Source organism: Lepidochelys olivacea (genome assembly GCF_965140295.1).
Source record: "Lepidochelys olivacea isolate rLepOli2 genome assembly, chromosome: 12".
Classification (NCBI taxonomy): domain Eukaryota; kingdom Metazoa; phylum Chordata; order Testudines; family Cheloniidae; genus Lepidochelys; species Lepidochelys olivacea.
This window is the reverse complement of record NC_140422.1, coordinates 16,313,987-16,339,183: the sequence shown is the minus strand read 5'-3', so window position 1 is coordinate 16,339,183 and position 25,197 is coordinate 16,313,987. Positions and strand designations below refer to the sequence as shown.

At 42.2% G+C, this 25,197-nt stretch overlaps 1 protein-coding gene across 11 annotated transcripts in view; it reads right to left on the bottom strand.

Moving 5' to 3' along the window:
• The window catches only part of ZNF423 (zinc finger protein 423), a 324,425-nt gene extending 318,011 nt beyond the window's left edge, over nt 1–6,414 (bottom strand). For 3 of the 11 annotated variants that reach the window (XM_084644433.1, XM_084644432.1, XM_084644435.1), the window contains exon 1: nt 6,162–6,410. In XM_084644433.1, the coding sequence (XP_084500559.1) occupies nt 6,162–6,201 (40 nt within the window). In that variant the 5' untranslated portion in view covers nt 6,202–6,410. Of the gene's footprint in view, nt 1–6,161 lie in introns of all 11 variants that reach the window. The other 8 variants (XM_084644434.1, XM_084644436.1, XM_084644438.1 and 5 more) reach the window with 6 other exon arrangements.
• Between the last annotated feature and the right edge of the window lie 18,783 nt (nt 6,415–25,197).

Sequence of the window (25,197 nt, the reverse complement as noted above, 5' to 3'; positions counted from 1 at the left end):
AAAGACATTGTTACTTCCACAGTCAACTCTGTAACGGAGCTCCGACATTGTATAATTGACTTTGCAAGCAGAACAACAGCAATATAACAAAGAAAATGTCAGTGTTTTCACAGCGCTAATCTATAGCACTAGGAGGGCCTCCTGCTGTCAGCCAGAGCTGACAATACAATAGCTTTCAAAGGGATATTACCATCACGCTTTTATTCTTGACATCAATCAAGACAAAGAGAATCCTTTTCACAAAACATTAAAAATCAAACCTTTGTATGAGCGGATAGGTAAAACAGCATTCCTTTAAAGAAGATCATTCATAACAATCAACTAATTGGAGCCTAGAAAACGGCTGAAGTATTTTTATTTACTTTGCATATAATGAAGTACAGAGCAACCTTGTTTTTTTTGACTGACACAAATGAGGCAGGTATGCTGTGAACCAAAAGTTTCTATCAGCATTTTTTGCCAACTGAAAGCAAAAAAATATGACAGCAATTCTGCAACTTCAAGTAGGATAACAAATCTAGACTTAATTAGTGCATCCTTTTTGCAAAACAGTTTGATTACTGACTAGCATGTTTATGAACAAAATACCATTGCAATCTGACAGCAATTTGCAGAACCGTCAAATTCAGCAACCAAAGTGCATCTGACGTTTAAAACCTTGTGCCAATATGAATGTAGTTCCCACAAACTGTATTCAAGTAATTCTTCAATTAAATTACATAGAACCTTGAACCTGTGGTTCTATTACCAGGAGCCCAGTATCTCACATGCTCCCTTATTTAATTGGTTCTCAAACATAAGTAAGCTGTATCATAAGCTATTATTTAATATAGGATTCAACAGAAACCATTAATAATTATCACTGTCAGTCAAATGGCAGCTTTAGAATACAACACCTCTGTAAAGTTTGGTATAAGAAAAACTTCTAAAGATATTTCCTTTTAACTTATTAAAGATCACATCTATCAAAGAAATTAATGGTGCATTGTGATGTTCACAATTTCATTATGGGTCTGAGGTTCACATTCAATTGATTTGAATTAATCTGAATAATATACATCTCCTCTTTACAAATATTAACTATAAATGTCATTGACAAAACATATTATTGACAACTTGACAAAAAAAGGATTTTGTTCACTTTTGGAGAAATTTTTTTTTGGCTGTCTGCAAGTACACAGTTAAGACAGAAAAAAAATCTTTAGGGTAGCCATTCATCTTACAACTTTGTAACTGTTAACACAGCATGTAGACTATAAATGACATAATTATGTTATAAGTTGCCAAGGACTCAGCATATCACTTTCTTTTATGCTAGCCTGACCCTCTCTTGAGTCAGCTTCACTTAAATTAAGTAGAATGTTCTCTCCATCAATCAACTGTAAGGTTGGATTCTTTTAAATTTTCCCATTCAAATTAATGTTTAAAACTAATCAATGTATTTAATTTCAGATCTTAAATTCCACATCAGGTAAAATTCCACAGCTACCAATCTAAATGGATGGTTACTAATACAGTAATTATTGCAACTTTTTATTATACTGAACCAGAGACCTAGTGTTACAGAACAAGTGCAGGGTTGTTATGTCATCCAGTTGTTATACAAATCTTCATTCTATATAATTTATAATTTAAAATTAAGAACTTGTCAACATTTGTTACCTCTGTCAAATTAGTTTGTTACTGTAATGACAAAGATTGTGCACCTTTCACTGTTAATATGCGGTCAACCTGCATTTTACGCATAAAAATCTCCCTTACATCACAGGCACAGTTATCCCATTTTAGTACTTAAGCTTTTTGCATGGAAATGGATGCACAAATCTCAACAGTGGTTACTAAATACAAAAGCTGTTATATAATGTGAAATAAATATACAGAAAAGAGAACTATTTGAAGAAGTAATAAATGCTATGCATAGATCTATATAATTTATACTTGTTTTCCTTCTAAGTTGAATTGGGAAACTTGTGACCTCACAGTGCCTTTATTTATTACATCTCAATTATTTCCATAGAAACGTGTACTGTGGCAATTTACTGGGTTGCCAACTACCTAGACTACAAGATGTATGTGATGGACTTTTTAAAAGCCAAAGATATGTATGAGTAAAAGAGAAGGAAGAATTTCTCTCTCATACATATGAGTTAGGACCATGTGTGTACAGAGTTATGAATTGCAACGTACACAGATTCACACAACATTTCTACCATTAATCAAGATATTCTTCAGACTGCACATTAGTCAATTAATATTAGAAAGTGTAATTTACAGCCAGTTTATGCTGGACTGGAAAAAACATTCCTAGTCATTAGAAAGGTATGCAAAACTTAGCTTCTATAAAAACTCGTTGTAAATATATTTCTAGATATTTATGCTTTAGAAGGGATGGAAAATACTTTATACTGAATATTAAAATATTCAATTAAAAAATACCATTGCAAATAATGGTGCCAACTGTACCAAGATTGAGGTCAAAATTAGCAAAGTAAAACAATAATGCCTTGTGGTGAAGACTGCCACACACAAAAAATGATGAAGTAGAAAACAAATTAAAAATAAATGGCAAATGTGTAATTTTATTAAATAAAAAGGGTTATTGTTAAATTAGCTTTTCAAACTAATATGGTTTTTCAATGCCACTTAACTATTTCCTGTACAATACATGTGGTACTTTATCACAGAACAAAATATTTTGAACTTCCAGAGGCCTATCCACCAAATGGGGTCCCCCTTTTCAAGGGAAGTCATGACCTGAGGCCTGTATGATTTTTTCATAGTGTGATTCTTCTTGTTTCAAATACCATTTTCAGAACATGCACTAGAAATAGTTATACTTCTCTCCGTTTTTCCTTCTATGGTCTGTAACACTTCATATACCAATACAGAAGAGCTGCATCTACAGGAGATTGTCCTGAATTTTGGAGGTCCACAATACCATACTGTTAAAGTGACACACAGCAGAGGCTAAAATACTGTTAGTCTGTAAGAAACACATTCCAGCTTTTTGTTTAAAGGTGGAAGTCTTACTTTTACAATAACATAATATACAGCTGAGAGCAAGGATTAAATAAAAACAAAATTGGGAGAGGATCTCAAAACAAAAGCTAATATCATGGAACAGTATTTCACATGCAGTACCTCTTAAATGCATCAAGTTAGTTCACTTCTTAATTACCACTATGATTAAATGAATGTATTTTCTACATCTAAAAGTTATTAAATAATGAACACTTAAAAGTTTTTGTTCCATTAAAAAGCATCCAGACCACTCAGTTTCTGATTAAGTACTTCTACTTTGTATGAGAGAGTAAAATGTTAGCCAAATGTTATCCTAACCTTTCAATGGCTTTGACTAGCAAGTATTCTAAAATCACTGCTGCATTGTCACATCAATTTACTGAAAACTCAAAAAGAATGCAGTTCACACACACGACAGCACATAGGTATTCTGGGCCTTGGCCTTTATTTGTACATTTTGTAGACAGCTGTTTTCTTGAAGTGATAAATATCCGATTTTTAAGTAACTCTTAACTGTAAATGTTTAAATACTTTATTATGCCCTAAAGAATGACTATGTGGGATGAATTTATTTGTAAAATTTAACCTTTCACTTCTATTTTAAAATATCACATTCTACTTCAGTGTACCCAACTCTAAATCTGACTATTGTCTCTGCAGTTCCTCATGACTTATCCATCTTAGATTTAAATTCTGTGTGACACTATTTGACTATTGAAGTAATGGATTTTAATGCTTCCTTTCTTTGATCACCCTTAAGTGTACTGTACAGTAAACAGAGGAAACAGGTGAATCATAGACTGTTCCTAATTGGACAGAAACATTAATTTCACCTACCTGCCAAGATGCTATTTTTCCCCACAAGCATAATTTTCAAACTACAAGCTCTGACACCAAGAGACAGCAAGACTGGAATATGCTAAATTATAAACTTTTTATTCATCTCTCCAAATTATTTTGCAAGAGCACCCTCTGACATGGAAATTCTATAATAGCTTGTTAAATTAGTGAAATGTGTGTGCTTATAAAATATTTGATTGTATCTATCTTTGGTTTATTTCTCATCCATCACCATGGTAATTCTGTTTTAATATATTCTCCAATTAACATTTCCACAATAGTTATCTAGCTGCATCTTGATAACTTCTGGCTTCAGGTCCATAACATCATAACCACATGTCATAAAAGGGAATAAGATAATCACATGGACATGATATAACATATCTATCCACTGTATTCAAAACACTGGGAAAAATAACTTGTTAGGATATATAACATGGATTCTCAGCAATACTCAGAGCTCAAACAATTTTCAAAAAAATATTTTAAAACAAGGAAAACTTCACCACACCCCAATTCATGCCTACTGACACTGGAGCCAACTTTGTGGGTCTGTTTTCAACCTTTTCATACCAGCCATAAAGACTCAACAAGAGACATGTGACTAAAAGGTACACAAAAATCAGAGTCACAGGAAATCCACTCTGCCATGACACACAGATTCCATGTGGGAATTCACAGATACTGTCTGAGATGCTTCCCTGATCAACCACTTTGTTACCCTAACAGAAACCAACCTATGCCACTCTCTCTAACTATGCCTACATTCATAGACTTTAATGCCAGAAGGGACCATCATGATTGTCTAGTCTCCTCCTGCACACTGCAGACCACAGAACTTCACCCACAAGTCTTACATGGCAGCAATAGGGGTAAGGGGAGAAAGTGGCATAGTCTGGCAGCCATTATAGAAACAGAGCAGCAAACCGTATACTCTTGAGTGTGAGGTTACTATCTTTCTAAAAGATAAATGGGGGGGGGAGGGGGAGAATTAGCCCCAAAGAGAAGGCCAGCTCTGCCATACACACACAGAGCAGGCAATTGCAAAGGACTGCAAAATATTGGGGATAGCAACATGTTCACTGACCCTCTATTGTTCCAGTGGCCATGGGCTGCAAGGGACATTCAGCTCCTGGTGTGCCAGGGCCAACTAAGCCCCTAAAATGGATGATGGAAAATCATGGAAGAACCTTTCCTCTCCACATACAGGGGAAATAATTCAGATGATCCCCTCCCCCTATTTACAGTTTCAAATAGGAAGTAAAAGGAGGTTTTCATACTGTGGGAAACCCCTTTCTCAAGTCTGAGAGCATACCCACCAGCCAGTGCACAAACCAGTCACTAAGCTGAGGCAATGCTTCCTTACTTTAACATTAGCAGAGGATGGAAACAGAAAAGGGAGACCCCCTGTAATCCAGACCATGGGGGACCTGGGAGGCCCTTCTCCACAAAGCCTGGCAAACTTGTCAGGAAGACTTAGCTCAGCTCAGCCACAAGACCTACTACTCACCTGAACTTTACTGGGATGGTTTATAAAAGCGGTGTTTTCCTGGCCTGCCCAAACAAACATTGCTGAGCTGTGGAAAGGGGGGGTCAACGGAATTTTGCCAGGCAGCCCTGGCCTTGTGAAGCGGGGCTGGGGGCACTCGGTGGCCACTTGTGAGGGGTGATTTTTGGGTTGCACGAGGATGCGATTTGTGTTAGGGGCTGGGGGGGGGGGTTGCAATGATCAAGAGGACACACATGCGAAGTGTGCGCTGGGGAGGCACTTTGCTCATCCTCGGCCAGTGACAGGCGCTGAGAAACGGGGGCTGGGGGGGGCGGATGCTCGCTGGGCCAGTGGGGCTAATCCCCCGCCCCAGCGCTCAGGTGGCGTCGGGCCCGGGGTGGGGGGGGGCACTTCAGAGGGAGCGGCGGGCTGGAGAGACCCCCCCCCCCAGCCCCGCGGGTAACTCCAGCCCTGGTGCCGACCGCGGGGAGACGGCGGACGCCCGGGGGGGTCCTACTGGCGAGCCCCAGGCTCCGAGCCGCCTAAGCCGCCGCCCAGGCCCCAAGCCACCAGCCAGGCGGCGGCATTTTGTTGGGGGGATTCGCAATCCCCGCCAAGCTTGGCCCCAACCCCTGATTGGTCACGCGGCGGAGGCTGGCGCTGAGGCGGCCGCTTCCCGCACCCAGGCGGCGGCGGGAGCCATCAGCCGGAGCCAGCGGCGAGCGGAGCCGCTCAGCACGGCTCCACCGGGGGCCAGGGCGAGAGACGGGCGCACGCAGAGCCTGGGCCAGGCAGCGACCGGCGCGCTTACCTTTCACCGAGCGGGGCTTGGCTTGCTTCCTTCTGGACATGTCCAGGCTCCTCGGCTCGTCCTGCGGGTCTCTGCCTCCCTGCCCGCTCCCCCCTCGCTCTCGGTGCCTCTGCCCTCTCCTCGCCCCTCGAAACTTTGTCTGCTCGGCTCTACCAGGCGAAGCAGCAGCAGCAGCAAGATCGATTATTTGATTTCTGACTTCTTTGCCTGTTGCAATGCGGCAACTTCAGCTCCTCTTTCCACCCCTTGGGCACCTAGCGTCTGCCCCCTCCGCCCCCCCTCCACAAAAAAATCATACGCGCAACAGTTGCAATTTTTTTCCTAAATGTGCAAATAATAAAAACACAAACCAAGCCCAGCCCGCTCCCCCACTCGGCTTTTTTTGTTTTCTTTAAAGTTTGCAAGCGCCCTGCAGTTTTTAGCCCAGTTCAGACTTTCACAATAAAAAACATTTGCACAGAGCAATTAGAGCGGATTACTGGGGGGGGAGGGATAGGCGTTAGGAGAATTAAAGTGACTAAAAATATGAGAGGCGCTCTAGGGTGCAACCTTGTTGCAATTTTTTTTAAACCCTGCCCTGACTCCAATCAGCCCCCCGCCTTTCTTTCCTTTCCTTTTTGTTTTTGTTAAATTTCCTACTCTTTCCGGCTCTCTTGCAAATGATTTCAAGAGAAGGGCGAGGAGTCTTATTTTTAGGAGAGAGGGGAGCAGATCTCTTGTCTTTCCCCTTCCACCCCAGTCCCCCCTCCCCCTTTTTAAAAGCTAATGTCGCTTGCAGGCTGGCTCCTTCCCTCTGCCTTGCAGCCGTCCGGGTTTCTGTCCGCCTCCTCCTCCTCCTGCACAAATGCACTTCTGAAAACAAGGTAAGTGTTTCTTTGCATCGATGCAGGGGCTGCTAGCTGCCTCCATGTGTTATTCGCTGGAAGGTGGCACTGCTCCTGCCTTCATTGCTGCTGCTGCTGCTGCCCTGGGTTTTTATTTTCTTTAGCTCTCGCCAGCCTCCCTCTCTTTTCTTTGTCCTGGCTCCTTTTCCTCCTCCTGATCTTGCTGCTGGGGCTGCAGTGCAGACACACATAATAAAGCCAGGCTTGGCTGGAAATGTAGCTGAGTCCCAGCAGGAGGATGTGAGGAGTGGAGTCCCGGCGGGGGAGCGCTCTGATCCCGTAGGGAGCCCCGCACAGCCTGGGCTGATCAGACGGAGAGAGAGCCAACAGCACCGAGCCATGGACAGCCCTGGAAATACAGCTCCGGTCGCCCGCAAAACCCGGACTCCGCAGGGCGGAGCGGGAGGCGGCGGATTGGAGTCGCCAGGCGAGGCGGCGACTCCGCGGAGGCAGGGGTCGCTTTAGCCTCACCAGCCGCAGAGGCTGCCGCTCGCGCTGCCCGCGCCGTCGCCTGCTCCGCTTTATTAAACTTTCCCTCTTTCGTTCCCCTTTTCCTGCAGCCTCGTGGTTTCCTCTTCAGCTCGCTCGGCCCCCTTCCCCCGCGTCTGAAAGCCGATTAACCTGCCATCCCCCCTGCGCTAAACCAGACCTGGGTCCTCTTTGTCTTCCTGTCCCCTCCTGGCCAGTCCCACTTTCCCCGTACACTTTCCTTGCAGAGCGGGTGGTTTCTTTTCTTGTTCCTGGAGGGAGGATTGTGTTTGTTTGTTTGCCGACCAGATCGATTCAGTGATTTAATGCAGCTATCGTTTGGCGGGGGAGGGGAGCAGAGAAACTCCCCTGAATCTGTAATTGTACCCTCCGCCCCTTGCTGGAAGGCATACGACACCCCAAAGCTAAACAGGGAAGGATCCCTGCAAAGCAACAGGAATAAAAATGAGCTCACCCACCAGGCAGAAGGCAAACTTTTTGTTCTGTGTTAAGAAGGGGTAAAGTCCTCACACTTATTTTATTTGGAGCATGGCACCCATTCACTGTACAAGTTTTCTTTTCCCTCCTGATAATATATTTATTTTTAGGTGGTGTGTATTTCAGAGCTATTGTGTGCTGCTGTGAAAGAGGACTCCAAGCCTTTGGTTGAGCTGAGACATAGACTACCTTTAACAGCATAATACGGCATTCGGCCTGGGTCTCTGCAAAGTTTCGGCCAAACCTCTGCAGCCCTGCCAGCGGTCTCCACCATATTCTTCTTTCGCTTCCCCCAACTTCGGCTTATATGTGGCGACACTGAATACTGCATGGTTAGGACACAACAGAAATGTTATCAGTCTTTCATGATCAATAAGTTCATCTTAAAGCCCAGAAAAGGAAAATTCATTCCCCCCTGGTTACCAATTACCCAGGGCAACCTGAAACCATAAAAAAACCTGTATCCCACTGAGATAACTTACACGATCTTCTTGCGGTGGAAACAGGTAAATATTTCTTCGATCATATTAGGGGAAGATCGGACATTAACAATGTCTGTCAATTACAGAACTGAGAAATCTTCCTGAATTCTTGGTCTACTCTAAATCTTCAAAGGTGGATTCCGGGTTCCTAATTTAATGTTGAAATCTTGTAAAATGCCCCGGAGTCAGATGCATTTATATTTTTCGTTTCCTTTTATCTATATCCAGGGAGGGAAATGACAAAATAACCTCCCAAGAATACTTATAAAGTAATTGAAAAGGATTGGCCATCATTGGGAGTTCACCTGCTCATGGTAAAGGGATTATGTGTGAACTTTCTTAGGCCCTGGAAACTGGAGTTGGGAAATTTATTTTGTCTTCTTTTTTCAATATGTTAAATTGAGCAGTAAGTAGAGTTTGATGAACATTTCTGTGATAGAAAGTATTCTAGAGAAATCCTACATATGTTAATCTTATAGAGCACTTGATGCTGAGCTGAATCTATTACTGGAATTGGTAGAGAAACAATTACTGTTGAGTTTCTGTCACTATAAGTGAGGTTCTTTTCCTAACATATTTGTACAGCTTTTTAGAAGCAACACACACCTTTTTTAATTAGTTATATACTGACCTCCTTAAGAGAAACTGTGTTTTCAATCGTTTAAGACATCATTAAAGCAAGTCAAAGGAAACGTCTAAACTTCAAAAGAGCAAATATCAGTGGTGGAGTGGAACCATTAGTACAGATACTATGATGATAGGCACATAAGTAATACCTAAAAACAGGTTCTGTGGGTCTGATCCAGTGTAAGTCAGCATCACTCCATTGTTTTCAACAGAGCTAACCTATCTGGCTCAAAAATGGAAATAACACAGTGCGGTAGTTAATTTAACTAAAGGGTCTTTAAATAATATGTCTGGTAACAATTTTCAGTTGCGAAACATCTTTTTGTGTTTTACATAAACTCACAAACGAGATCTAAAATTGTAAATTAGTTTCACTTAATAACTGAATTCCATACTTACCTATAAAGGTTTTTTAATACATTAGGTAGAATTTTAATGGACATTTAGTGGTGATTTTTTCATTTGACAAAGGCTGTGGGTTTCATTAAAAATAGAATAAAGGCTTTACAATGCCTCTCTACGGTATTACTCCAGATTACCATCATAAAATTAAAATATAGTAAAAACATATTTCCAATAACATTGCAATAATCAAGATATAGTTCCCCTACATCAGTATGATCAGTATTAAATAATAGGGTACAGCAGAGTAACCTGGAATGAAGATGGAAGGATTTGAAAGAGCCTGTGGTCCTGATTCTGATCCCAGTCTGAATCGAGAGTAACTTCATTGAAGTCAATGGAGATATAGCAATATAAAAACTGGTGTGAAATCAGAATCAGGCACTCTGTAGCCATATGTGGTGCAGGACAGTTGTTGACAAGACCCTAGGGTGAAATCCTGAAGTGTGATGACTAGTCAGACTACATCTCAAAACCCTTTCTTTCATTACAGTAGTTTCATACCAGCTTCATGGTTGGTGTCCAAGAAGGAGCAGTCCAAAACTACTACTATTCTGTGCCAAGGTCTGTTAAAAAGTATCCAGTTCATATCTAGTGATGAAGAAATCAAAACAACAAATTTGAAGAAGAAAAAAAACTTTACCCATTTTTAAAATTCTCCACCCCCCCACCCTCCAATATTTTTATTCCCAAAAATATATATGGAAGTCTCCTACACTCTGATTCATCAGCATATCTCTGTTCAGCAAAGCTTTTAAACATATGTTTAAATACTTTGCTGGATTGGGGCCAAAAGTGCATAGATTTTTAGATGTGCTTGAGAAATACAGGATATACATATATTCATTTATCTAAGGTCCCCAAGCAAACACACTTTTGAACAGGACCCCTTTGAAGCCTGAGCAGCCCTACACAGATGCAAGGGTCTACCTACACAGTTCCTTTCTGATTGCAGGATAGACTTTATTGTAATGTTTAAGATTAATGGATTGTAGCACTGTAGCAGGTGCATGCACTTATAGTTTAATAAAATGTTTTTGTTTTGAACCTGTTACCTATTTTGTCTCCTCATAGATGTCTTGCATCTTTATTCATGGGAGGTTTAACAAAAAATGCAAAGTGAAAAGCATTGTAAAGTACAGGAAATCTCTGCCCCGGGGAAGTGGGTAGGGGAATCAAGAGACTTCTTGGAGCTCTTACAGACTTTCCAGAACTTATGGTGCCTCCTGGAATTTGGATGGCATATTCTATATTTAAAGTTCCATTTAGCTGTGTATTTAGTCTTCTTCTTGTGTAGCCTAGAGCCGTTACTACTGGATCCCTGAATTATGTGAAATACCTTAACAAAAGCCATGTGCCAGACATGACAGAGGTGCAACTTCCATCATAAGTGACTGACCCTAATGTACAGTCAGGGGAATCCAAATTTTGCAACACCATCGATCACACCACCTTGATAAGAATTTGTGGACTGCACTTAATTTACACATATGTACACAATTTTCTTTGCAAAATATAATTCTAAACAACTATGCCATTTCTTTATACATGTATCTTCCTTGTTAAATGACCAGGCATTGCTTATTGTTGTGTTTACTGGTAATAAAACACCCTGCAACTTTACCCTCACCCCATATTTTCAGGGCAATGGTGGACACAGGCCGTGGTAGAACAGTTATGAGAAATATTTGGCTAGGAGGTTGCATGTGTCACTTATAGACACACTATCCAGCTGTTCTATAGAGAAGCCAAATTCTACCCTTGGACACACAAGCACGACTAATTTAATTCAGCATGACTTGCACATGCACACAAGGGCAAAATTTGATCAGTGGAGGCTGGTGACATCTGCAAGGTCTACAATAGGCTTTTCCTCCCTAAAATTTCTCACCAGTGTTTAAATGGTTCAAGTTTTACCTGTGGGAGCACTAGTGTAAGCAAAGTGCTGGTGTTTTACCCACAAAGCTGTCTAGTCCTTTCCTGAGCAGAGAGTTAGACATGGCAAAAACCCTAGCAGCCTGTTTGCACAGTGTTGTCATCACAGTTGTGAAATTTTAGGACACACACTTTTCAGGTAGGCAAAACTGATATGTAAAGTTGCCATTCATCAGGACTGACTCAGAATTTTGGAGTGAATTTTTTGCTTTCTTCTCCCAAATGCAATCACTGTGAACTAGTTTTATTGCACAGATCCAACTTTTGCATTTTCTAGGAAGAGACTGTACCTTAATAAAGATGAGTTCTTCGTTCTTTCCAAAGTTCTCCTGCCTTGCTAGTGTCTCCAAACGCTATTCCATCCATACCTGCCAGGGTATATCCTAACATATTAGAACTTGTCCCTTCTCACATCAGAGGAGTCACTTTGTGAACACAAGAAGTTGCAGCTTACCCAAAAGCAGTATGATAGTGTTTTCTGGTGATTAAATGTATATAGAAAGTGATAACACAAGTCAGGTACAGCTATCTGTCAGGGTAATCCACTGTCACCCAAAATAAAACACCGGTTTGTAATAAGAATGGAAAACGTATAGTAGAACCTTTTGCAGAATTAATTCATCAATTAAATGACAACCTGGATAAATATAGGCAGGTCTTGGATCATTTCTTGACCACACTACAAAATAAAATGAAGAGGAGCCCTACCACACATTTACTATTTAAGGCAGAAAACTTCTGAAATTAACTATGGGAATAATTTGGCCTACAATTACTGTGGCCTTTAAGAAATCTTAGAGTGTGCTCTAGCCAGCACAGCCATCTTCAGCTCATCACCCCCACAATCTTGACTCACAAAAGAGCATAGTTAGAACCACCCCAACCACCCCACCTTTTGCCTTCTCCATAGCTCCCTTCTCCTTTCTTCCCCTTTTAAACTAAGTGCATTCTTAAAAACAGTTTGAACAGCTCATAGCTACAATTCTTGGCAAAAATCAGAGAAAAACCCCAACCAAACCACAAACCTTCAATAATAGAACAAATATCTCCATCCCATTTCTGGTTAGTTATAGTAATAAATGTCATATCTAGGTCTGAGAGAGAGGTCTAACTAGAAAATTCTGCATAAATCCAGGGTGGAGGCTATTGGGGAAGTCAACTCCAACCTCTCCCTGTCCCAGTCCTCTCTCTTCCCTCTCCTAGCTTCTTGTCCCAGTCCCATTCTCCTTGCCTACCCAGTCCAAATCTCTCCTTCTCAGGCTTCTCATCCTATTCTCCCCACCCGACCAGTCCCAGTTCCTCCCTCCCAGGTCCTCATCCAATTTTTCTCTCCACTATCTCCCACTGGCTCCCAGTCCTTGTCTCCCTCACTGGGCTCCTCATTCAATCTTAGACTCCTCCCCCCCACTCCTGCCTGGCTTTTTGTCCCAGTCTCCCCCTCTTTAGCTCCTTATTCCAGACTCCGTGCCCAGCAATCCCAGTTCTTCCCCTATGCCCAATGTAATTGTCAGACCTGTCTTCCCCCCTACACCCATTCCCCCCCTTACACTGGTTCCTCTCTCTTTTTCCAGTCAGTCCTAGTCTCCCCTTCAACTCCTCAGCCAATCTCAGTATTTGCCCCATTCCCCTCTCCCTCCCCCCTCCAGCTAACTGGCTCCCAGGTCCCACTTCTCCCTCTTTCCCTCACCATCTCCCACTCCTAATTTCCTTCCCCTCATCCCCCAGTTCCCAGTCTCAGTCTCCTTACCAAACCAGTTCTAGTCTCCCAGTCCCAATCTCTCCTTCCAATCAGTACCAACCTCCCCACCCAGCTTCCAGTCCCATCCTCCTCCCCACACCACACACCTTCCAATCCCAGTCTCATCAGATTCGTTGTCCAGATCTATTCCTTGCCATCCTACCTTGTCTAACTTTTATGCCTCTGCATTTGAATTAGATGCTTCTTCCTCCACAGTGCCTGGGTGCCAGCAGGGAGGTCACAGAAGTGACAGATGCCCTGCTCACAATTCCGGTGCTCAGCCCCAGGCACCTGGGAGCAATCATTACCAGGAGAGTCCAGCCCTTGTAATCCTGGGCTAGAGGAAGCATGAACAGATGCTCTGTGGCATTGGCACATGTGCAGTCTGGTAGGCATTAGAAACTGTGAGGGGTTCACGCATACTCTGTGAGGATAGAATTGTGCAAGGTTTTAGCTGCTAAAATCAAAAAAGTCTCTACTGAGCATGTGCAAATAGCAATTTTTCAAAGGTTTATAATTTGGCCAGATTTAAGCATATTTCCACAGGGATAGCAGAAGTCACATTCTTGATACAAAGGCCACCCACTGCCAAATTTCAGAGCCCTGCCGTAAAACATGAGGACACTAAAGCTGTCCAAAGAAAAGGTCACCTGAATTTTTTTAAATGGGAAGATCAACATATTTTGCCCTAGCCTCCAGTGCATGGTGTATGGCTCCACCACTTCCGCTGCAACTCTGCTGTCCTGCAAGCTGAAGGCTTCTGCCTCAGGTTGCTCTCCCAGCCAGACACAGACAAGGTAGCCCGGGTGGGGTGGGGGAGGAGGGAAGGACAAGGCCACATTGCTTATTGTAGCCACAGTAAAAATCAAACTGTTTGAATTACAGCCTTCTGTTGCTTGGGCCATCCTCTGGGGTGGAGTGGCTGGGTGCCATGAACCTCCCCCTGCTGCATTCTTGGGCGTCTGGGTGAGGAGGCTATGGAACATGGGGAGGAGGGTAGGCGGTTATCCAGTGGATGCAGCGGGGGTCTATGCTCTTGTTGGCTTTCCTGCAGCTCCAACAGACGCTTCATCATGTCCGTTTGCTCCCCCATTAGCCTCAGCATCACGTCCTGCCTCCGCTCTTCATGCTTACTTAATTCTTTCCTGGCCTCTGCCACTGAATGCCTCCATGCATTAAGCTGTGCCCTATCAGTGCGGGAGGACTGCATGAGCTCAGAAAACATGTAATCACCAGTCTTTTTCGCCTTCTAATCTGCGATAACCTCAGGGACGGAGATGATAGGGGGAGCGCAGAAACATTCTACGCTCTAAGATTCTGGGGGGACTGCATGGTCACCTGTGCTGCTGAGTTCGCCATGCTGACCAAACAGGATATGAAATTCAAAAGTTCCCGGGGCTTTTCCTGTGTACCTGGCTAGTGCATTGGAGTTCAAAGTGCTGTCCAGAGCAGTTATAATGGAGCACTCTAGGATAGCTCCTGGAAGCCAATACAGTCGATTTGCGTCCGCACTACCCCAAATTCAACCCAGCAAGGTCGATTTTAGCACTACTTCCCTCGTCGGGGAGGAGTACAGAAGTCGATTTTAAGAGCTCTTTAGGTCAACAAACAGGGTTGGTCGTGTGGACGCAGTCATTTTTATCGACCTAACACGGCTAAATTCGACCTAACCCCATAGTGTAGACCAGGGCTGAGAAACAACTTAACTATTTTGGCTGAAGTTTTCCAGACATCCAGTATGGAAAGTTTCAGTCCAAAGAGTTAAAGTTTGGCAAAATTAGAGGCAAGTGAAAACTTGGTCTTATAATCAGAAGTGTTGGACAACCTTAGAATAGATGATGCTACCAGCTCGGCCTATATATAGATATGGTGACAACAGAGATTTTGAAAACAAAAAGAAAACATTGAATTTAACTTTTATATTTAAAAATTAACTATGAGATTTTAAAAATGGTAGAATTATATAAAAGCAAAAAAGAAAAAACCATTAAAGCTAGGATTTTCAGATGCCTGAGTTAGGTACCCATCTATCCTAGGTTACTGTGAAAACCCCATCCTGAATTAAGATTTTAAACTGTTCTAGTGACAAACGGAGGAACATTTTAAAGTACAGTAAGAGAGCTGGGAATCAAACACCACAGAGAAGCTGATCTTAATTGTGGACTATCCAGCACCAATAACCACCTCATATTAAAATAACGTTTTATAGATAAAAGCATACGTAAGAAATGCTGAATATTGTCTAGGAGAAATATAGGGAAATTCTTGCATCACACTGAAAGCCATCTAACACCTCTGATCAGCTTTTGTGCCAGTTAAAAGATAATGTAGAATCTAAATCAACGCCCATGCTTGAAGGAAAGACCCATGCAGATCTAATGCAAGAGTTTTAAAACATTACCCTGTTCTTTGGATTATATAAATGGTTTGCCATTTGGTAGATAATTGGTTTAAACACCCATCATTTTGAATCTGTAAACAAATACAGTCACACACTGGAAACTATTAAAGGATTGGATTAATTCCTAAAAAGAGATAATGTTTCCAAAACACATCACACAATGCACTCATTCAGCTAAGAGTCAAATGTCACTGTGGATACAGTTGCAAGACGGTGTTGCTCTTTATTTACAATAAAATAGGGAACACAAAAGCATCATCACAATAAACATGGGACTAGACCACATAAAGGCAGAGTACATCGGAAGACCTGAATAAAAGCATTTACAACAATACAAGTTTGGTTTCTATGGTGTTTTCAATTTATACCTCAATGTTTTACATAAATAAATAACTGGCATCGCACATTTCTGTCTTAACAGAGGTGTGTAACATAGCGTGAATTTCAGGGTACTGGGAAAGGCAGACCCAGGAAACAGGCATTTCAGTGGTAGGCACATATTGGAAGAAAATGCATTATTTGAGGATCTGTTATACCTACCATGCATGATCTCAATTTATTTAGCGTGTGCATAGTCGTCTAGCCAAGCAATGGCATCTTCAGTGACGTGATGCAGTTCTTCTAGGCCTCCGCTTAACCTAGCTAGCAGGCATTCCTCAACAATGTGTGTCATCGTCTGTGTCGTGCCGCAGCTGCACAAAGGCCCAGCGGTACTGGTTGGCTGCACAGAAACCTTGCCCAGTCCGGAACCTGTTCAATAAGGACCATTGGCAACAGGGCAGGTCAAAACCAAATTGTGGGGTTGGTGATGACGGACTGGTTCGGGATTATAACAGATATCCATTCCTCTCTCCAGAGTGTTTCCGCCCTAACATCCTGGCGTGGCGGATGAGACCATAATGAGCAACGTGACAGCAAACGTGCAGCTGGTGGTTTAAAAAGGTCATTGTGCAGCGGCAGGCTTGAGTTGGCACGTACTTTCTCCAGTAACTTGCCAATGGCAACCGCTCATATGATATGAGGAGGAGCAATATTGCTCAGAACTGGAAGTCATGGGAGTGGAGTCGGACACAGGGTGCCAGAGATGATGAGCATGGTGGCATGTAACTGCGTATCCACCAGTTTGGTGTGTGATGATTCACTCCAAATACCACAGAATATGAGGTGGCAAGAGCTGACATCCGCAAAGTTGGAGCACGAGCACCCCATGACGAACCTACCAGTTTGCTAAGAAGATTATTTCATGTCTTAACTTTAGCTGCTGTCTTCTTCAGGTAGGCATGGTAACTCAGTGTGCAGTCTAAGGTAACACCTAGATAGACTGATTCTACTTCATGCATCACCTTCTGACCATTCAGATAAACATTCAGTTCTTGGGTTGTGCTGGTGTGATGAGGTGGAACAAACAGTAGATTGTTTTTATGATGATTGGCTGGAGGCGCCAAGTCTTACAGTAGTCACGTCCCTGTTTAAGGTGGCATCAAGCTTGTGAAATGTCTGGTCCTGGGTACCACAACAGAGGTAGTCTCCGGAAATGAACTTTCGTGACTCTGTTGTTGGCAGGTCATTGATGTAAAGGTTGAGGAGGGGATGGTGACAGTACAGAGCCCTGGGGTAATCCATTGCTCTGTTGTCTCCAAGCACTCGTCTTCTCCCCCATATGGACTCTGAACTGCCAATTTCTTTTCACTGGTATGGTAACTGGACTTGTGCCAATAATTTTTACTCTAATTCAGAGAAAGACATAATGGGCTATATTCAGCACTGGTGTAAGTGGTGCAGCTATTGACTTTGGAGGAGTAACTCTGGCATACACCAACACTGAATTTGACCCAATAAGTATGACACATCCAACTGACAATCAGCACAGGAGTCACATAGCTGTTTTCCCAGGTACAGGCAAGCAATTGTGGAGGCACAAGGTACCCTACAAACACTGAAAGAGGCCTTGACCCCTCCACAACATATTGAGAGCCACACTCATTTTAGACTCATTTCCAAGTAGGTGTTCCAGGAAATGATGTGGGAGGGAAGTCAGCAGCCACAGGTATGACGTTATTGACATGAACTGTGACCATATAGGTCATTGTTGCAACCAAGGTCCTATAGTTGCACCAAATCTTGTACAGAGGAGGTCAAGTAAGATGTCTATCAAAAAGTTGTAATTTGCTGGTTATAATGCTGTCTGTATGTGTGTATCATTTTTGTATTTGAAGTTATGAATATTGGCTATGTACTTGTATCTCAATATGTTTGATTCTAAGTAGCACCAGTGAAACATTTGGCCAGCTTATTGAGAAGGAACTCTTCAGATTAAGTGCCCAATCAAGCATCATTTAACTAACAGTGGACCTTGGGAGACTCCAATCCACATATGAGGAGTCTTCCTGGGAACGTTCAAGGTAGCATGTGAGCAATGGCTGCTCTATCTGTAAAGAACTGAATCATGCATGGACATGTGACTTGCCCATGTGACTCCTGTCATAAATATAAAGGGAAGGGTAAACCCCTTTGAAATCCCTCCTGGCCAGGGGAAAGCTCCTCTCACCTGTAAAGGGTTAAGAAGCTAAAGGTAACCTCGCTGGCACCTGACCAAAATGACCAATGAGGAGACAAGATACTTTCAAAAGCTGGGAGGAGGGAGAGAAACAAAGGGTCTGTGTCTGTCTGTATGCTGGTCTTTGCCAGGGACAGAACAGGAATGGAGTCTTAGAACTTTTAGTAAGTAATCTAGCTAGGTATGTGTTACATTATGATTTCTTTAAATGGCTGAGAAAAGAATTGTGCTGAATAGAATAACTATTTCTGTCTGTGTATCTTTTTTGTAACTTAAGGTTTTGCCTAGAGGGGTTCTCTATGTTTTGGAATCTAATTACCCTGTAAGATATCTACCATCCTGATTTTACAGGGGGGATTTCTTTATTTCTATTTACTTCTATTTTTTATTAAAAGTCTTCTTGTAAAAAAACTGAATGCTTTTTCATTGTTCTCAGATCCAAGGGTTTGGATCTGTGGTCACCTATGCAAATTGGTGAGGCTTTTTATCCAACATTTTCCAGGAAAGGGGGGGTGCAAGTGTTGGGAGGATTGTTCATTGTTCTTAAGATCCCAGGGTCTGGGTCTGTAGTCACCTAGGCAAATTGGTGAGGCTTTTTACCGAACCTTGTCCAGGAAGTGGGGTGCAGGGTTTTGGGAAGTATTTTGGGGGGAAAGACGCGTCCAAACAGCTCTTCCCCAGTAACCAGTATTAGTTTGGTGGTGGTAGCGGCCAGTCCAAGGACAACAGGGGGAATATTTTGTACCTTGGGGAAGTTTTGACCTAAGCTGGTAAAGATAAGCTTAGGAGGTTTTTTCATGCAGGTTCCCACATCTGTACCCTAGAGTTCAGAGTGGGGGAGGAACCTTGACAACTCCAAACTGCACCTTGCTGGGTGATTTCCACAGTAAGAACAAAGGGGTGTCCTTCCACGTGGCAGAAGATATAAAAGGCCCAGGAAACCCCTCCATTTTGTCTTCATTCCTGCTTCTGACCACTGGAGGAACTTTGCTACAAACTGAAGCTCTGAACAATGGACTGAATGACCCATCCATGTTGTGGATGTACTTCAAAGACTTGATTTGAACCTGCAGTTTATTCCATCACTGCTACCAGCCTGAACCAAGAACATTGCCATTACCGCATGTAATTGATTCCGCTAACCAATTTTAACTCTCATCTATATTTCTTTCCTTTTATGAATAAACCTTCAGATTTTAGATTCTAAAGGATTGGCAACAGCATGATTTGTGGGTAAGATCTGACTTGTATATCGACCTGGGGCTGGGGCTTGGTCCTTTGGGATCGGGAGAACCTTTTTTCTTTTACTGGGGTATTGGTTTTTATAACCATTCATCCCATAAGAAGTGGTGCTGATGGTGATAAGGGGAAACCGGAGTGTCTGAAGGAATTGCTTGTATGACTTCTGATTAGCCAGTGGGGTAAAACCAAAGTCCCCTCTGTCAGGCTGGTTAGGTGTGCCTCAGTAGTGAAGGAACCCCAGCCTTGGGCTGTAACTGCCCTACTCTAAGCAATTTGTCCTGAATTGACACTCTCAGTACTGTCCCCCCAAGAGGCTGCTTCGTTACAACAGGATATGCACTTTTTGACAGAATTCCCTTCAGGAGCTCAGCTTTTCCAGCACCATATATTTTGAATATTCATGTAAGAGTGACTTATAGTGCTTCATGGGTTTTGTACTTTTCATCCCAGCTTTGAAAGAGCTTCCCTTCCCTCCCCCCGCTCAAGTTTTATACTGCTGCCCATCACTGTAGCATCTGTGGCCCAGATCCTTAAAAGTATTTAGGTATCTAAGTATCTTTGAGGATCTGAGCCTGAGTGGTTTCCACATCAAATCAATAGCAATCGCAAAGTCCCGAGTGGACTTCATGGGATCTCTAGCACTTCTAAAGGCCTTGTTTACATGAATTAAAAAACCAGAGTTGTATTCTTAACTGGAGTTAACCTAACATGAGGTAAAATCCTACTGAAGACAAGGCAGTTTATGGTTTTGACATGAATTAGCCGGTCAAGGTAAACACAAGGCTCCTCCATAGTCTTTCACTTGAACTGCTAACTCATGTCAAAGCTACAACCTGCCTTGTGTTGGCTAAGATTTTACCTCATGTTAGTTAACTCCAGTTAAGAACACATCTTTTTTCCTAGTAAAGATGCACCCCCATGGCTCCAAGGAATGGCTCACCATATCCTTCCCTGTAATGTAGGGAGTGAAGCCCACTTCTACTTTTTTGGTAGGGGGAGGAGAAAGTAAATATAAAGAAGCCTCTTTTTTGTTTAAATTTTATCTTAGTTTCTGCACAAACAATAAATGTTGCAAACAGACCCGAAGTTCATGGGATTTGCAATTTATTTGTTTACAATAAAAAGAAAAGGAGTACTTGTGTAAGCTATTACCAGCAGGAGAGTGGGGTGGGAGGAGGTATTTTTTCATGCTTTGTGTGTATATAAAAAGATCTTCTACACTTTCCACAGTATGCATCCGATGAAGTGAGCTGTAGCTCACGAAAGCTCATGCTCCAATAAATTGGTTAGTCTCTAAGGTGCCACAAGTACTTTTCTTTTTGCGAATACAGACTAACACGGCTGTTACTCTGAAACCTTTGTTTACAATGTTTCCAGTATTCCAGCCCCAAATGGACTCTGAGACCAGGACATGTACTTAAAATTGAAAACCAGTGTAAAAAATATAATTGGCAGTCAGTGAAGGGATTTTTCAGTGCAGCGTATGGAAAATAATGAGGGGATTCATACAAGTCTCTGTAAAGTGCATTGCATGGCTTTGTATGACAGATGCCATGTTCAAATATAACTGTATGATAAGTAACAATTGTAGACTAACATGAGGAGCAGTATTGCGGATGAAAGTGAAGATAGTATGGTCTCCTGCAACTTTTACTGCAGTTTATCATCAATTACTATATGGTGGCTTAAAATAATTCTTTGAATTGAACCCCTAGCTCCTTCAGCATAACTAATGGAGAAGTAACTTTTCCCCTATACCAGACTGATCTAAAATTAGCACTTAGCAGTAGACTAAGAATAGTTATTTTAGCTAATTTACGGACCCATCCCAAGTGTTAAGTGTTACCCCTGTTCATCATACGTGCATGAGAGTCTTTGGGTTTGTTTTATTATGTATAGTTTGCATGTCTAGTTAGTATTCATGAGATGGCTTTGAATTAAGGCTCCAGAGATGGAGGTCCTCTGTTTATCCACAGAAGTGGTTCTGCACAGACGGTAGCAGTGCAAGCTTTCCCACACTTACCTGTCAAGAAGTCTCAGAAGTACCACTTGTAGGAGTACAAGATAGCATTTTCAGCATAGGCTGAAACAGAACTAACAAGATTGTTATTTAGTGTCATTGTGGTGGGTGGCTCTATGATAAAGACAATTGTCCCCTGGGAACTGGACTGGGATGCTTTGATACCACATCTTAGAAATGCCATTGACAGACACCAGCAAACAGCAATCTGATGGTAACAACTTTCATACAATCCTAACCTGGGCTATATTCAAAGCAGCAGCCTAAACCATGAAAAGACTCTATAGCCAGAATCTGTTTTTTTAAAGCATTCTGAAGTGGGAAACCAAAGCTAGAATGAAAACAAATATTATATTTTTCAAAGCTTACCACTGTATTATAAAACTTCCTGTAAACAGAAGAAAGGAAGCACCTGGAAATACTGGGAACAGGAATGAGGAGAGCTTGGTTCCAGTCCCTGCTGTGCCATGGATTTGATGTAGACTTGGGCAACTCACGTCACTGTGCCTCCATTTCCTCAGGCAAAATGGGGACGACAACAATTATCCACCTCTGTAAAGTGCTTTGAAATCCTTGGGGAAAGTGCTAAAAGTAGCATTATTATAATAATAAAGAAAGAAGGTACCTAACAGAGGCTGTGTTCACACTGACCATTTTCCCCCTAAAGTTTCCCACCATTGCTAACACCTGATCAGCTCCTTCAGTAGGAGCAATAGTGAAAGTGCTAGGCCACTGCAAGTGTTTTAACCACTGTGTTGTCTAAAGCTGCTCTTATTTCCACCTGCTGGTAACAGCCTCTAAGGAGCCCTCCACCTGTTGGGGATAGCTGGAGAACAATGTGCTCTGGCCATACCTTCTCCTTGCCCTGACGTGCCAGCCGCATCCGGGGGTTCATGGGGAGCAGCGCAGAAACTAGCTATGTCCGCTCCATATCCGCTAGGAACTCCAAATATTGGGAGAATCCCTAAAGGGGAAGAAGCAGCCACTGTCTGCTGTGTTTGCATTGCCAGAGTGGCTCAGAGTGAGTAAAGCAGGGTCCGACAAGACAAGACACTTGGTTTAACATGAAGACGCTGTTTGGATGTTAGGGGTGACGGGTGCCTCTGGGTTACACTGGAAGCTTAGACTAGGCTGCTGCGGCCACATCCTCCTCCATCTGCTTCCCTCTGTGCTGAAGAAGAGGAACCTGAAACATGAATCAAATGCTATACTACAGAGTTCACAGTTTCCACTCACACGTCTTTCCCATCTTCCCTCTCACTGTGAAATTAAGCAATAAGGCAGGACGTACTGTTTGGTGAGGCTGACTAATATCCCCTCAGGTGCCAAGTGAGGCACCAGGCAATTGTAAAATGGACATTTTAGAAGGACGTTATTTTTAATATTAAGATATTTATGGGTCCCCCTCTGAGTTGGTGCAGTAACTTGAATGAACTTTGAAGCAGGTGGCAATTTGAGAAAATTTGGCCTTTATTCTTGGGCTATACTCTCCCTGTAGAAAAGTTCTATAGAAATTAACAGAAAATTATATCCTTGCTATTGAATTCTGTGGATGATTCCAAAAACCTAGGGAAGGATCTCATTCCTATTAAATTCCACAGAGTTTTAGAGTAGTTTCTATAGAATCTTTTTACATGTTTACAGAACCCCATTGGTTTCATCCCTGCAAATTCGGCAGGGGTTTTCTAGAAGGATAGCATTTATTTTCCTCTCATGAGGCCCAAGGATGTCCAGTTTAAAATCATCTGACTGATGATAGTATGTGTGCTTTGCTCATTAGGCTTCCTTCTTACATTCCGCATAATCAGGCCTGTAGTCAGCCAAGCAAAACAGAAAAGGCTGAAGGAAATTTTGGGGAGGCTTTTTTTTTTTTTAAATAAGATGGGGCTGTTCCCCAGAGAAGATTAAGACTTTTTAAAAAACAAACAAAAATCTTTCTGTATTTGAAGAACTTGCCACTGTGCAAAATTTTGTTCCTTTAAAACACTAAACAGGCAGCAAAACAGCAGGCCCAAAACCCTAATGTATTTTCCAGGAGCACATAAACATCTTAAAGAGTTATAGCCAGGATCACTATTAAGCATACACACACTCCCAAAAAACAAAAACAAAGATGGAACCCTACCATAACAAAACACAAGTCACTTAAGGTCCCCAATTTACACAATCATGTTATATTAAAAAAAACAAAAAGTGTGTGTATGTTATGTAACCAAACCATCTATAAAAGAGTAAAATAAACATCCAACTAGAGGAAGGATGAGTGAAGGCGTATGCGCCACTTGTGATTAGAGATAAAATATTTCTCCATTTTGTTTCCAGTTTATTTACTTTGTTCAGTTGACAGCACTTTGTGTAGAGTTGTTTCCCCCAAATGGTGAGGTTTCCCCCCAGCTGCCTTTGTCTCTCTCTTAGTGCTGTGTGAAATATCTGTTTTAAGGTTGCAAATATTGGCTGAGGCATTCAGAAGAAAGTGTTGTACTTGAAAGTACTTCTAATTTTTTTTTTTAAATGATTAGCTTTCAAACTCAGGGAGTCCTTGTAAGAAACCAGTGAAATTTGACAATTTGTTAGGTTTTTTTGTTTGTTTTGTTTTTTAAAGTAAAGAACATATTAGTTGAAATGTATAATTGAAAACAGAGTGGTGCTGTTTTTGTATTTAAAGCAATAGTTATCCTTGCTCTTTACCACTTGGATGGGGCAGCTTTTAATTAGTTTATTGGGAGTACAAGAGAAGACAAGAAAGAGGCAGAGGTTCAGACCTGCAGGCCCAGCAAGGAACTGAGAGCTGAAGAGGGCAGGAGGAGGTGCATAGCAACAGGAGTCAAAGGGAGTCAAAGGGAAGAAGATCAAGCAGCTGGAGCTGTGAGAAGGTAGGAATGTGTTGGGATGGAAGCAAGACTGGCGGCTCAGAGTAGCAGGAATAGTAAGGACATCGAGAGCAACAGAAGTGAGGAGAAGTCCAAAGCAATAGGAGGGGAGATCAGAGAAAAGGTGAACAGGAAGAGGAGGAAGCGATATGGAAGAGCAGGAGGGGAGCTGGAAGTTAACAGCATCAGTGATGAAAGGACGTCAGGAACATCAGGAGGAGTTCAGAGGTTTGGTAAGGATCAGAGCAGCAGGAGGGGACACAGAGGTTTAGAACTATGAAGACTTACACCAGTGCAAGATACAGAAAAGGGGGAGGAGGAGAGGTGTTGGTGGTCCAAAAACAACAAGGCACAAGTGGAGAGACTAGGAGGAAATGGGACAAGGTCACTTGCCCTAGTTTTACACTATTGTAACTACATTGATTTCAAATGAACTAGTTGCTCTTGATTAGGCCAGTTTAAGTGAGATTAGACTCAGACTCCCAAAGCATAAAACTTTTTATCTTAACTATAAAACGCATTCCAAAATGGAGTTAAAAAAGAAAGTGTGCATGTGCTTTTGGCATTTAAAAATATTACTGCTACATATTTTATAAATCTCATGTAATTAGGTGAAGTCCAAACCACATGATAGTGACGACTGCCACAACAGTTCCATGTTCTGTGAGTCCAGCCAAAAGGCATTAATTCCAGACTCCAGTTTATTATTATTAGTTGTACTAACTTTTCTAAATGGTGGATGACAACCCTTATAATCTTGGAATAATGTCAAAAGGGGCTTCATATGGAAGACAACTGTACAACTCAACAAACAATATGTTCTCAGGCACTGCCTTGTACTCTGTCACAGGACAAACATTTTAAAAATCACTTATCATGTGATGGGAGCCCAAGAGCTGGCTTTCTGCTCTC